The sequence below is a fragment of the Meriones unguiculatus genome, chromosome 15 (assembly GCF_030254825.1).
Source record: "Meriones unguiculatus strain TT.TT164.6M chromosome 15, Bangor_MerUng_6.1, whole genome shotgun sequence".
NCBI lineage: Eukaryota > Metazoa > Chordata > Mammalia > Rodentia > Muridae > Meriones > Meriones unguiculatus.
This window is the reverse complement of record NC_083362.1, coordinates 47,066,000-47,079,916: the sequence shown is the minus strand read 5'-3', so window position 1 is coordinate 47,079,916 and position 13,917 is coordinate 47,066,000. Positions and strand designations below refer to the sequence as shown.

Genomic DNA, 13,917 nt, shown 5'->3' with positions numbered 1-13,917 from the left:
CAGTTCAACCCCAGTGTAATTCAGATCCTGTGGAATAATAGCTTTTCTCCACTGTGTCCTGGTTTTACTAGATTTTTCATCTTGTCTTTCTTATTTCTACACAGGGGAGAAAAGTACATGGGAATGTGGCAAGATGATGTATGCCAAGGGAACGGAGTGGTAGTTACCCAGTTTGGGCTGTACTACGAAGGCAACTTCCACCTTAATAAAATGACAGTGAGTGCAGTGTATATGTGCTTCGTATGGGCTCTGGAAAGCTCCTCCACCCCTGACTGTTAAGGGCTTGTAGTTAATGTTTTACTTTTGTTTTGGCTGCTCTGAGATGAGGTCTCACTCTGTAACCCAAGCCACACTGAGACCCACAGTATACCTACATGCCTGGCCTGTAACTTGTGGAAACTTGTGCCTCCTGAGCCACAGGCCTGGCCCTGTGTGACTCTTGGTACTGTTTCCTTCTTTGCAGATGGCGGGAGGCTTTGGGGGTGCGGCTGTGTGCCACACTTTAGCTTCTGCAGTCTGGTGTGACCTGTTTTGCTTCTTCACGCAGGGAAATGGGGTTTTGCTTTCAGAAGATGATACTATCTATGAAGGAGAGTTTTCCGATGACTGGACTCTTAGTGGAAAGGTTGGAAAACAACTTCGTTCTTTCTTTACACTCTCACGTACTTTCCTTGACTTTAAAAATTTCTTAAAGAGTCTAACCACGTTTTGTGCATTAACGTTCAGTTGCCTCAGCACCTTCTCCCGTGACCACTGATGCCTGTTGTGACTAATGGCCATGAACTCACTGTGTAGTCTAGGATGACCAGAACTTCTGGTCCTCCTGCCGCCATCTCCCGTGTGCTAGCACGAGAGGAATGTACCACAATACTCAACTTAATTTTTTGTATGTTTTCAGAAAAACAGCTTTGATTCAGTGTGCGTGTTTTCCCTCAGTGCTCAGTCTTCTGCTTCCCTGACGTCTGTTCTGACTTCACGTTCTTCCTTCTTGTGTTGCGTTTAATTTGTTCCCTCACCCTAGTTTCCTAAAATAGACTTTCGGATTACTGACTTAGGCTCATAAGTACTTTCTAAGACAGATGGTAGCAGCCACGCCGCCCCTCCTGAGCTTGGCTTCAGCAGTGGCCAGTGATTGCCATTCAGTGTGTGTGTTTCATACAATGAAGACTTCCCGTTTCCTGTTCATTCTTTCTCTTTACCCATGAATTGTTTTCACACATCTTTCTGACCATATGCATACACACATTTTTTGTTTATCAAAATTGAGGCTGGCAAAGAACAAATTAAAAAAGAAAGTGTTAAGTATTTAGTACCGTTTTCCCACTTAATTTTGTAAGTTTAAACACTTTTCTAACTCCACGTCTGTTTGCTTTACCCAGGGAACATTGACTATGCCAAATGGAGATTATATTGAAGGTTATTTTAGTGGAGAATGGGGATCTGGGATAAAAGTCACTGGAACCTACTTCAAACCTAGCCTGTATGAGAGTGATAAAGACAGACCCAAAGCCTTGTGAGTACTAGCTCTGGAGTAATTACTGAATATTTCCAGTTGTCTTGCTTTCATCAAAGCAGGTTAATATATATATTTTTCTATGTTAAACTTTTATTTTGTTTGTTTAAATAACTTCTTTTTATACAAAGATTCAACAAATGTTTGGAAATGAAAATACAGCAAGAACAAAAATTCTACCATGGATAACCTCCTTAAATATCCACATATGTGGACACCCCGATTTTGTAAATTGTACTGGCTGGTTATAAGATTTTAAAAGGAAATGGGGAATGTTAATGTTTCCCCCCTTATATTTTGGACTTATGTCAGGATTTTCTTGAAATTGTTATATGACCTATGACAAAAACATTTCAATTTGACTTAAGCACATAATATATGATGTAAGAAGTATATAGTGAAGGTTGTGCATTGTCTGAGGATGTTGGAAGATGACTGACTGCATATGTGAGGCTCTGAAGCAGGCGGGGTGATAACTCAGGAGCACTCAGCTGCAGTGGCCAGGTGTCAAGGCATGCATGCATTTGACCAGCAGAGACATTTTAGTGTTCCTATGCAATGTGTTGGGTGCAGGTTAATATTGTAAAGCAAATTAAAAATTTAAGATTGCTCTTTTTAGACAAGATATAACTTCCATGAAGTTATGTTCTCTGCCACCTGCATGGAGGGCCACATCTGTAGTCCTGGCCTAAAGAGCACGCCTCAGCGCACACGTGTTTTAAAGTTGCAAATGTGGACTAATCCTGCTGGGGAGGGTGCAGACGCAGGTCACAGGAAAACATCGTGACCTGTAATCTCAGGCAGAGCTCAGACACACGCACATGCACATCATAGAGAAGCACAACGCGCACATGCACATGTGGGAGTGTGCGCACACGCGCACGCACACACACACACACACACACACACCCCAGGACAACCTGCAGCAGTGAGGAAAAAGTCAAAACATCTAAGTATAATTTGTTCTCCCAGTTTCTGGGTTGTCTTTCTTTACTGATTCCATCTTAAGCTTTGGGTTCTTAATCCTCCTGCCTCAGACTCCTGATCAGACTAGGTTTACAGCTGTGCACTACACACTGTGTTTTTGTTTGTTTGTTTGTTTGTTTGTTTTGGGGGGCTGGAGGGGATGAATTTTTTTTTAACTTTTATATTTTGATGTTTACCACTCTAGAGGCTGTGGGACCTGGGAGAATGGAGCTGATTAAAATAGTGTCATGCGACAGCCCACCTTTTCAGAGTGTCAGACAGGTTATACTCTGAGGGTTGAAGAATCACATGAGTACGGTGTTTAATCACAAGGACAAGCTACACATGGCAGAAACATGTTTGTTTGTTTGTTTGTTTGTTTGTATGGAGGCATATGAAAATGACAACAGCCCAGTGCACTCCAAAAACAGTTCTGTGTTTTTGAAGAAATTGATCTCACCAGATGTTTGTCTTTTTTTTTCTTAGAGTTTTCTCACAAGCACTCAGAATTCTCATACATCTCCATTCTTGAACCATGTTCTGACATTTTGGTATCATTTCAGACTCTGTATTCCAGTGAGAACTGCATTTTTAAAATGTATTTATTTTTAGTTTTTCAAGACAGGGTTTCTCTGTGTAGCCTTGGCTGTACTGGACTCACTTTGTAGACCAGGCTGGCCTCAAACTCAGAGACCCTCCTGCCTCTGCCTCTCCGAGTGCTGGGATTACAGGTGCATGCCATCACGCCTGACTGAACTTAACTGCATTTATGTTCATGCTGGCTTTTTATTTATTTGTCTTTGAAGTATTTTTAGAAACCCATATGTAATGCATTTCACATTCGTCAACATAAAATGTCTGAGGTACAGAAAGCCATTGTTTTAACAGAAGTCTGTTGTCAGGAGACAGTTCTGTGGAAATTGCGCAATAGAGTCAATATATACACAACAGTGCATACATATTAGTGTCTGCTGACCTCATTAGACAGTAATTAGCTAAATAAATCCCTTCTAAAGTTTCTTCCAGTATTCTTGAGATAGAACTCCCACTGGCCTGTTGGCAGTTTGGGTCACAAAAGAATTTTAATCTGTATGTTAGAAAGTTTTTAATCCCAGGGATAGTTTTTCACAAAGGTGGTGATGAATAAAGGTTGGTGTGGCTCTTTCAGCAGGAAGCTGGGAAACCTGGCGGTGGCCGCTGATGAGAAATGGAGAGCAGTGTTTGATGAATGTTGGCACCAGCTGGGCTGTGAGAGCCCAGGCCAAGGGGAAGTTTGGAAAGCATGGGATAACATTGCTGTGGCCTTGACCACCAATCGCCGCCAGCACAGAGACAGGTGAGCACACACCTGCACAGCATGGCAGAGCGTGTTAAGTCAGAAGCTTGAAACCAGGCAGCAGTCAGGCTTGCTGTAGGCAGCCACGAATGTCCTATGTAACACGGTTTGAGAGTCAGTGAACTGGGAAGCTCCTAGCCAGGGTGCATGTGGGCAGCTTGCACCAGTGTGTCCCTAGAAGAACCTCATTTGAGGGAAGAAAAATGTGTTTGTATATGCTGATCCTGAGACTAAGTTCACCGGCAGTCACAGCTGAATTACCGAAGGTGAACTGGGGAAGCGGGACAGTAGGGCCGTAAATTTTGCACAACACTGCAGCCCTGCCAGCTTTGGGAGAGATGTGGGTGGGAGGAATTCCTGGTGTGCCAAGCTTGGTGGCCTCTTCTGTCCCTCTGGTTTCTGCAACCTGGCAGCCTGATGGAAAGGAAAGCCCTAGCGTCGCAGGCCGTCTGCAAAACCACGTTCCAAAGCAGAGCTTGACGGAGAAATAACACCTCCTGCTTGCGTGAAGACGACTGTTCTTGCCTTCAGAGTGGCCCACGGCCTATTGATTAGATTTAGGGAAGGGTGATAGTCGTGAGGCTTCTTTTCAAACCTTGAAGAGTCATAAGGAAAAAGGAAGTTTTCCTTAGGAAGTTCTTTAGAGTTCTCTTCTCCCCAGGATCTTGAACTTCAGTGTCTGTTCGTGTGTGCTACAGCATGCGGCACTGTGCCAACACGCTCTTACTTGCTCCTTCTCCCCCACCTCTCCCTTCCTCCACCCCTCCCTCCCTCTCCTCCGTTTGCCACACTTGTGCTGTTAGCATCATTTTTCATTTAGAAATTCTCAGATTATTGATCCAGGCATCTAGACACTCTGGCCACTTACGAAGAAACTTTCCTGCATTCAGTAGAACTGATGCACGGAATGTGTTCTTTTGAGAGTGGCGAGCAAGGGCTGTGCCCAGGACAAGTGTTCCTTACAGCGCACAGGGCTTTTGATCCACAGTCTGAATTTGTATTGAACTCTGTTTACTGTGCTCATTAACAGTAAACAGAGTTTACTGTTGAGAAGCAATGGTTGAGCTCTTCTTTTTTTGTAAGATTTGTTTTTAAGTGTGTGTGTGTGTGTGTAAATGACTGTATGTGCCTGTGGAGGCCAGGGAGTTTGGGAGCCCTGGAACTGGAGTTCCAGGCAGTTGTGAGCAACCCTGTGTGGGCACTGGGACCTAATGCAGAGCCTCTGCAATACTGGTGTACACACAACCCCTGAGCCATATCTGCAGCCTTTCCTTGTGAAAACAAATCATTTTAATGCTGTGGCATTCATGGTTTCATTGCTGAGCTTATTTTCTTAAATGTCAAAACGCTGTGCTGGAGAGGTGCCTCAGCTCACTGGAGAATCTGCTGGCGTGGACTGCAGGTGGCTGATGTTGGGGTTCAAAGCAAAGATGGCAGAAATGTTCTGCTGAGCATCACAGTGATGCTTGAAATAGTTGTTAAAATGAAATTATCATCAAAGAAACATGACCTAAAGAAGAACCAAATTCAAGTTTCAGATTTAAGACTACAGTCACCTAAAGAACTCACCATGGGCCCAGAATCAGAACCGAGGTGCTAAGGGGAGAAACAGTGAACTTGGGAGTAAGTGCGAACCATTGCTCTTAGCAGCACAGGAAAAACCTGGGTGGAAGTGAACAGGGCCTTGAGAAGTCGAGAAGAGAAGAGAAGAGAAGAGAAGAGAAGAGAAGAGAAGAGAAGAGAAGAGAAGAGAAGAGAAGAGAAGAGAAGAGAAGGGCGGGAGAAGTGGCTCGGTGGTTAAGAGCACTGTAAGTTCTGCCAGAGGACCAGGGTCAAAACACAAACACAAAACAAAAAAACACAATTCCACCAGGATTCTAGAAGAGGAGCAATGATAAAGATGTGGGGTGGAAATTTTTTTGAAGCAATAATGGTTGAGAAAGGCACAGCATTCGGTAAAAGGTGAACCTGTGGATTCACGCAGCTAAGCAAACCCTTAAAAACAGTCAGACTGATCATGTTCAGAAGCCTCACAGTCAAGTTACAAAGAGAACAACCTTGAACATGACCAGAGAGAGCATGCATCACACCCAGTGTGCTGTGTGTGTGCGTAGCCTCAGCAGGAGCCTGCAGCCCCGAGAGAAGGCCAGCACTTCCAAACACTGAATTACAGGTGGACCTTTCATTCTCCTTTCTCCGTTTCTCCAGCAGCCTTTTTCCTTCCCTCGCTCACACAGCATTACTGAGCACTTGAGCTGAATTTCTCTAAGAAGTTGCCTTAGAGCGCTTGTGGCTCTTGGAGAGGACCCAGGTTTGCTTCTCAGCACCACATGCTGCTCACAACTGACTGTAACACCAGGGCCAGGGGATTGGGACCCTCTTCTGAGCACTGCAGGCATATGAACACACACATATATGTGTGTATGTAGATATACACACATATATATTCAGGCAAAACATTCATACATGTAAAATCTAAAAAAAATTAAAATATCAAAAAGTGCTTAGTTTGGTCTTTGTGCATAGCTGCATACATTTGATTTTTTAAAATCAGTTTTATGCTACTTTTCATTTGCATCTGTTAGTTGCTTTCCAATATCCAGCAACTAAAGAAAATTCAAAGTTTGACCTTAAGCATATGCTGACATAAGGACCTACATTAAAGGTAAACTGGAACCGAGCTGCACGGGCTGCCCTGCAGCTATCCCTGCTTCCCTGCTGAGGCCAGGAAGGCTTTGCATCTCTAGCCCATTTTTATCCATTTCTTTGCTCATTTACTTACTTATTTATTTATATTTGTTTGTTTATTCCTTTATTTATAGTTCATTCCTTATTGTGTTTTCTCTTCGTTGGCAAGGCTGGTGCCAACTTTCACTTCAAGTTCATGTTATGAATTGCCCAGTGCTGTGCCTTAAATTGAACAGTTTTCATAATTTCTTAGAGTTGACACGAAGCAACATCAAACGCCATTTAGATTTATGTACTAGCAAGTCAGCTGCTGTTGAGGAGTGTGTTGGGCCTGGGCTAGGGCTGTGGATGGTCAGCTGTCACATGTTCAGTTGCCGTGGGTCAGCTATGGCGAGCAAGATGGGGTCTGTGCCGGGTGCTCCACTTCCTCCTCCACTGGTGACTGCTACAGGCACACATTTACAGACGCTCTCCCTTTCCTCTTCCTCCCCAGCCCAGAGACACTAAGCCGTTCACAGACTCAGACACTGGAGAGTTTGGAGTACATCCCCCAGCATGTTGGTGCCTTCTCTGTGGAGAAGTATGACGACATCAAGAAGTATTTAATAAAGGTAGACGAGTCAAAATGACTGGCAGCTGTAGAGCTGCGTGTGCGCGGGAGGATCAGGGCTTCAAGGCCATCTGCTAAAAGATGAAGCCAGCCTGCGCTACATGAAACCCCCTCGTTTCTACTCTACCTCCAAACCTTCCGAAACATGCAAAATCGTTATTCAAATATTAAGCTCATCTTGGCTTTTCTTTCTCTGCTTTGTTTGCTAAGTCTTCAACTGCCCCCTGCTGAGTGAAGTGTCTTCGTGATGAGAATCCAAGCCCTCTCATGCCTGTCTTGAGCTGTACAGTGTTGTTAGCTATGATCCCCTGCTGTAACCAACACCGTCCCTAGCTCTTCTACAGCAGAAAACTTTAGACACAAAAATGGACAAAATGGAATTCCTAATGTAGACTACCATCACGAGAAAGAGCCCAACATTTTACACTTAACAGAATTCAGCCAGGCTGTGCCACATTTCTGTAATTCTAGCCCCTGGGAAGCTAAGGCGGGAAGATCACAAGTTTGAGGGCAACCTGGGCTACACACCAAGACCCTCTCTCCAAAACAAACAACAGTAAGAACAGGCGCTGGAGAGGCGGTGCTCCACAGCCACACCCGCCCTCCAGGGTTCTTAGGCTCTGACCTCCGTGAGTGTCTGCATCAGAGGAACACACATGATTTTTAAAAACCCTTAAGATATATAAAAAGAGAAGCAAAAATAAAATGTCCCAGAATGCATGTGGAGTGTTCCTGTGAAGAAGAGCAGACATTGACTGTTGCTCTCACTGGCTACGGTGTGAGACCTGTCTCAACACAAGTATTCATAGCCCTCGCTCCTTACAATTCAGGTAGGCTCCAGGGTCATAAAGTTAAGGTATTGGAATTTTTCTGACCCAGACTGACCCCTGACCTTGTGGAAGTTGGTTGTTGTTTGTGAAGGGTTTGTGTGGACTGGCTTCTGCCGCTGTCGCTCTTGCTGCACACTGACCGACTCCTTGCTTCTGCTCAGGCCTGTGACACCCCTCTGCATCCGCTGGGCAGGCTCGTGGAGACCCTGGTTGCAGTGTATAGGATGACGTACGTGGGCGTGGGGGCCAACCGCCGCTTACTGCAGGAGGCCGTGAAGGAGATCAAGTCCTATCTCAAGCGGATTTTTCAGCTGGTGAGGTAAGAGCGCACGCTGACGCTCAAAAGCTGTAGGGTGTTCTGTTAACGCAGGCTGCCTTTAACCTAAACGTAGACGTTGTCGCTTTGTGAGGTGCCTAAGTGTCCCCCTTTACCACAGGAAGTATTCCTCAGGAAAGATGGCTTTCTGCTACAGATCCTTAAGTAGGCTGAATGGTGAAGTGCGTTTTTAAATTGCTCATGCTTACACGTTTAAAAAGATGGACTCTACCATTGGTGTTTACCTACCTTACGTATGTTCTCACCAAACGTAAAATAAAGTTTGGTTTTCCAAGTCTAATTTGGTGTGAAACATAGTAGTCTTATTTGTATTTAACTTCCAGGCTGAATCATGTCTCTAGAGCCTTACTATAGAATAGACAGAGTTCACTGTGAAGTCCGGACTCGGAGGTTCTGTCCAGTCCCTTCTCTTTACAGCAGCACTGGAGTCGGTTGAATGCGCCAGTCTCTTAACCAAGCAAAACACTGAGTATTTTTCCTTCAGCCCACGAACCAGAGTAAGGAGAAACAGATAACACATGCGGTACATAGCATGATTAGCTCTTTAAAGACCGGTAAGGAAGGAAGGACAGTAAGGCAGGAGCTAGAGTGAGGTGCTTGCTCTCTGTTCAGGTCTGGATGCCTGACTGACCAGGAAGGAGTGAGAGGCTGGGAGGAGTGGTTCATGAGCCAGGAACCATCATAGAGAAGACAGATTCAGGCAGCAGCAAGTTGGAGCTTATGAGCTGGGTTTTAAACCGACAAACGACTTCTCCATTGAGTCGCTGAGGAGTTTGCCTTAGAAACTTCCTTATATTACTAAGCTCAAAATTGCTAAGCACATTTGGAATGTGTAGGTCTGGAGGAGCAGTGTGTCTCTGAGTAGGCTCGCTGCAATGGGAGTGTTTTAGCTCCAACTGTAACTGGGTATGTATGATGAAAAGAATGTCTTTATTATTATTTTAGTATTCCCAGCTATAAAATTAGAGTGGGGGCCAAAATACAACTTTGCAAAAAAGTAGAGAAAATTACAGCTGCCCTTAAAGATCAAGATTTAAGTCTCTGAAATAAATGAGACAATAAACTTGCAAGCCCCATCAACATACCTGAAGTAACAGATAAAAACCCAGAGCAGTGGTTTCCAGCCTTCCTAATCTTCGGCCCTTTGATACAGCACCTCGTGTTGTGGTGACCCCAACCATAAAATTATTCTGTTGCTACTTTATAACTGATCTAAGAGCAAAAATCAAGGTATGGAGGAAAAGCAAAACTAGGAAATATTTAATAATTTTGTCCCTTATCATTTAAAGAATTAACAGCAAGCCTGAATTTTAGAAGAGTTTTGAAATTCATATTGAGATCTCTGTGATTCACTTGAGGTTATATTCTGAGAGTAATGTTCAGAGTTAATGCAAGTTTCTGGTTAGAGTTGAAGTAAGTTGGCCTCAGGTAGATGAGAACTCCTTAGTTGCTGGACGGATGAAGCCCCTGCTCAGGAACGCTTTTGGAAATGTCACTGAATCCCCATTCTGTAGGAAGCATCATTTGAGACTCCAGGGAGCTGGAACAGGTACTTAATGATACAGTTTGGCTTTGTGGGCCTTTAGGTATATCAGCTGCTACAATTTGATACTTGCTGCTCTGGACTTGGAAGTTTGTTTTCAATTATCACCTAGGTTCTTATTTCCTGAGCTTCCTGAAGAGGGCAGCACAATTCCTCTCTCTGCTCCTCTGCCCACTGGAAGGAGATCCTTCTGCACCGGAAAGTCAGATTCCAGATCCGAGTCTCCAGAGCCAGGGTAAGTGGAGCTGGGTGAGGTGGTGAAGAAGTGGGTGAAGGCTGCGTGGACTCCTGAAGAACCTTAGAGATAGCTCTTTCCCCAGGCCTGGTTCCTCATTTCTCCAGTGAGCCCTGTAAGGTTGCTAGCGGTAACACTCCAGGAAGGAGCAGGCACACGTGGTCAGGCTGCCGAGCAAGGGTGACTTGTGCTGAGTTAGGTGACCCTGCAAGAGCAGCCTCAAGATGAAGCAACAGAGTCTCAGTTCGATTTCCAGTTATCCAGCAGTATTGGCAGTTGGTTCAAGACTGTCAACACCAGGTGTTCCAGCACTCTGCAGAGACATCAGGAGAGCCTCATCTAGGAGAGGAAGCTCCATCCCCGCTCGCATTAATGGGCCTGCCTTCCCCCCCTTGCCTATAGTTATGTGGTAACAAGTTCTGGCCTGCTGCTTCCTGTGCTGCTGCCTCGCCTCTACCCACCGCTATTCATGCTCTACGCCCTGGATAACGACCGAGAGGAAGATGTTTACTGGGAGTGTGTGCTCCGACTAAACAAGCAGCCGGATATTGCTCTCCTGGGCTTCCTTGGGGTGCAGAGGTAGGTGTGAGGCTGTTAGCAGAACCGAAAGTCCTTCAGCACTGCTGGAATTTATTGGCATCTACTTATGTGTATATGTGTGTAGTTTCCCAACTTGCTCATCTGCCCAGTTAGCATAATAGCAGTACTAATGGTCTTCGTTTCTGAGAGGATGCGGAGATGGTTATGAAGTTGCGTTTTCATCTGCACATGTTTTTCTTACATCATCATATAAACTACATGGTTCATCTTACCTAATAAAGATGTACAGTTTATATTCCTATTCCTTAGAAGAGTTAATTGCTTTAAATATTTGGTGTCCCTTGCCTTTCAATCCTTCCCTCCTCGTTTGCAATTTTAATTTCCAGACTTAAAAGGTTTTTTGTTTTGTTTTGTTTTTATCTCAGACCATTGACTCTTGTTCTAGGGAATCATGATCATCCTTTTAATCTAGAGTAGTGATAAAGCTGGTCTCTAACCCATCCGAGACTTATGAATTCATACTATCAAAAAATATGTAGATGCTTTTATTGGGAAGTCATTTTTTTTCCAGTGGAATAATTTAGTAATAAAAATGTGATAAAGGTAAATGAAGGAAATATTCTGGGCTATAGCGCAGGGCTATTGAATACAGAATGACAGAAACCCCTTGGAATATGGTAGATTATATTGCCAACATAAAAACACAGCTCTCATCTTAAAGGGAATACGAGATTGTTTATTCTGGAGCCGTTATGAATGACATGGCTCAGGAATACAGATTTAGGTTACCCCGAATTCCATCCATGTTCCAACCTGGAAGCAGTTCTACAGGGCTTTTATAGTTTTAAAGAATGGAGAAGGTCATAAATCAAGGCAAATTTAAAATGCTTTGATGTGTACACCAGAGAGGCAGATACATGGAGATGGGACAGGCATTCTATAGGCCCAAGATGCTATTTCATGACATTCTGTGCTCTTGGATTGCTGGAAGAGTGTTCTAAGATAATAGCTTCTAAGACATTATTATTTATTATCACAAGATCTTAGTTCTAAGTTAATAGTTTCTAAGAGGTTTTTTATTTATTATCATGGGGTGTTTTTTCAGATACAGATTCAGGAATGGCTGTTCCAGAAGACTCAAACAAGCCCAAGATAAAGTAGTTAGCCTTTAAACCTACAAAATTCCAGTCTCTCACAGCACTGAAACTGCAGTCAGTCTATCAGTCTCTGCAGACAGACTCCTTCCAGGAGTTTTCATTCACAGCCAGGCACAGCTTCTTCTCAGGAATTTTCATTCTCACGATTAAGCCATTTTCAGGATATTTACTAAGATTTAGGAGGAAAAAGTAAATAAAAACATGAAACTCAGAACTGATTTGTAGAGAAGTTTTTTTTAATTAATTAATTTTTTAAAAAAATTTCATGTGCATTGATATTTGATTTCCATGTATATCTATGTGAGGGTATCAGATCTTGGACTTACAGTTGTGAGCTGTCATGTGGTTGCTGGGAATTGAACCCTGGTCCTCTGGAAGAGCGGTCAGTGCTCTTAACTGCTGAGCCATCTCTCCAGCTCTGAAAACAATTTTGTGTTTTTTAGTTTCGTTTGGTTACAGGGTTTCTCTGTGTTGTCCTGGACTCTCTTTGTAGAGCAGGCTGGCCTTGAACTCACAGAAATCGCCTGCCTCTGCCTCCCAAGTGCTGGGATTAAAGGTGTGTACCATCACACCCAGCTTGAGAAGATATTTCTAACAGAGAAGCCAAGATAACCATCACATTTTTTAAAGAATTGGTGTATCTACCATAATGATCTCATAGTAACAATTTGTCGTTTCCTTGTAGGAAGTTCTGGCCAGCAACCCTGTCAATCCTTGGAGAGAGTAAAAAGGTACAGTGGGTTTCAGTTCCTCATCAAACACGCCCTTCCTTGCCCAAACCATTGCACTTTATGTGAGCAGTACTCATGTCATTAGCCTCAGTGACCCCCAGCGCTCTGCGCCCTCCTGCGGGATCTTAAGTTTCCTCCTGCAGAGGATGCCTCTCTTCTCTGACTCTCATTCTCCTTACACAGGTTTTGCCAGCCACAAGGGACGCTTGCTTTGCATCTGCAGTGGAGTGTCTGCAGCAGATTAGGTATGCCTCATGCTGTTGAACAGTCTCACAATCAGCGTGGTGGCTAGAGCCCTGGGAGGGGAGAAAGAACGCATGTCCTCTTCTCCTTTTTAGCCCCAGGCAGGTTCTTGCTAGGTTTGTCTACTTTCTACTCTCTGTGAGGATCAGACAGTCTCTCGGGAAACGTTTGGACGCTTTACTCTTAAAGTGGCAAGCATGGGAGCCCACCTGGAGATCTGTTGATGTCAAATGGGAATTAACCAACTTCTCGTTCAGAACAGAGACTCCAATGGGTCAAAGGAAGCACCGTGAGGTCCTTCTGCAGGAGCCTCTGACAGCTGCAGGCTTTTTCCCACATGATGTGTGGTCACAGGATCCCCTTCACACTCTGGTTGCCTAGAGTGTCTAATCTGAGGCATATGACCAAGCGGGACTGTTGTTGTTGTTGTTTAAATGAGTAAGAAGTGGCTTTATTGGGAAAGTTATACGATATCTTTTCACACTTTCTTTTCACAACAGCACAACATTTACTCCATCAGACAAACTTAAAGTCATCCAACAGACCTTTGAAGAGATCTCCCAGAGCGTCCTGGCGTCGCTGCAGGAGGACTTCCTTTGGTCCATGGATGACTTGTTCCCTGTCTTCTTGTATGTGGTGCTCCGGGCCAGGTATCCAGTTTTTCCAAACGTCATTGTTGTTTGTTCTGGCACTGTTGCTTACCACGCCTTCTTGTCTTGAATTGATGATATCGGGATGCTCCCACCAGAACAGAATTTCACTTGTGCTAAGCTGTTCTTTCTCTGCCATGATCACTTGATTCAAAAGCAGGGTCCCCTTGGATGCAGAGTGAACTTTCCATCTTTTGTGTCTGGGACAGGATTCGGAATTTAGGCTCTGAAGTTCACCTCATTGAAGATCTGATGGACCCCTATCTCCAGCACGGGGAGCAAGGCATAATGTTCACCACCCTGAAGGTGAGCATCTCATTGACTAAGTCTTAGGATTCTGTCCTTCATCGCCACACTATACGTTACTCAGTGACCACTTCCCCGCACTCTCTCCTCTGTTAATAGGAGCTGGGGAGGGGTTGCTCATTTCCAGCCTGGCCTGTAGCTCTTAGTCATCTTCCTGCCAGAGCTTCCAAGGACAACAATTGCAAGTGTGAGCCACCATGCCTGACCTGCTTCCTTCTTCATGGAAAAATTA

General features: G+C 44.3%; 1 protein-coding gene across 4 annotated transcripts in view; it reads left to right on the top strand.

Annotated features, from left to right (window-relative positions):
* The window catches only part of Als2 (alsin Rho guanine nucleotide exchange factor ALS2), a 74,491-nt gene that overhangs the window by 55,653 nt on the left and 4,921 nt on the right, over nucleotides 1-13,917 (top strand). For 3 of the 4 annotated variants that reach the window (XM_021652163.2, XM_021652165.2, XM_060368413.1), the window contains 12 exons: nucleotides 105-216; nucleotides 548-625; nucleotides 1,380-1,513; nucleotides 3,648-3,815; nucleotides 6,997-7,114; nucleotides 8,105-8,262; nucleotides 9,936-10,058; nucleotides 10,461-10,637; nucleotides 12,441-12,486; nucleotides 12,670-12,731; nucleotides 13,230-13,379; nucleotides 13,589-13,685. In XM_021652163.2, coding sequence (XP_021507838.2) covers nucleotides 105-216; nucleotides 548-625; nucleotides 1,380-1,513; nucleotides 3,648-3,815; nucleotides 6,997-7,114; nucleotides 8,105-8,262; nucleotides 9,936-10,058; nucleotides 10,461-10,637; nucleotides 12,441-12,486; nucleotides 12,670-12,731; nucleotides 13,230-13,379; nucleotides 13,589-13,685 — 1,423 coding nt within the window. The remainder of the gene's footprint in view (nucleotides 1-104; nucleotides 217-547; nucleotides 626-1,379; nucleotides 1,514-3,647; nucleotides 3,816-6,996; nucleotides 7,115-8,104; nucleotides 8,263-9,935; nucleotides 10,059-10,460; nucleotides 10,638-12,440; nucleotides 12,487-12,669; nucleotides 12,732-13,229; nucleotides 13,380-13,588; nucleotides 13,686-13,917) is intronic. The other variant, XM_060368412.1, reaches the window with a different exon arrangement.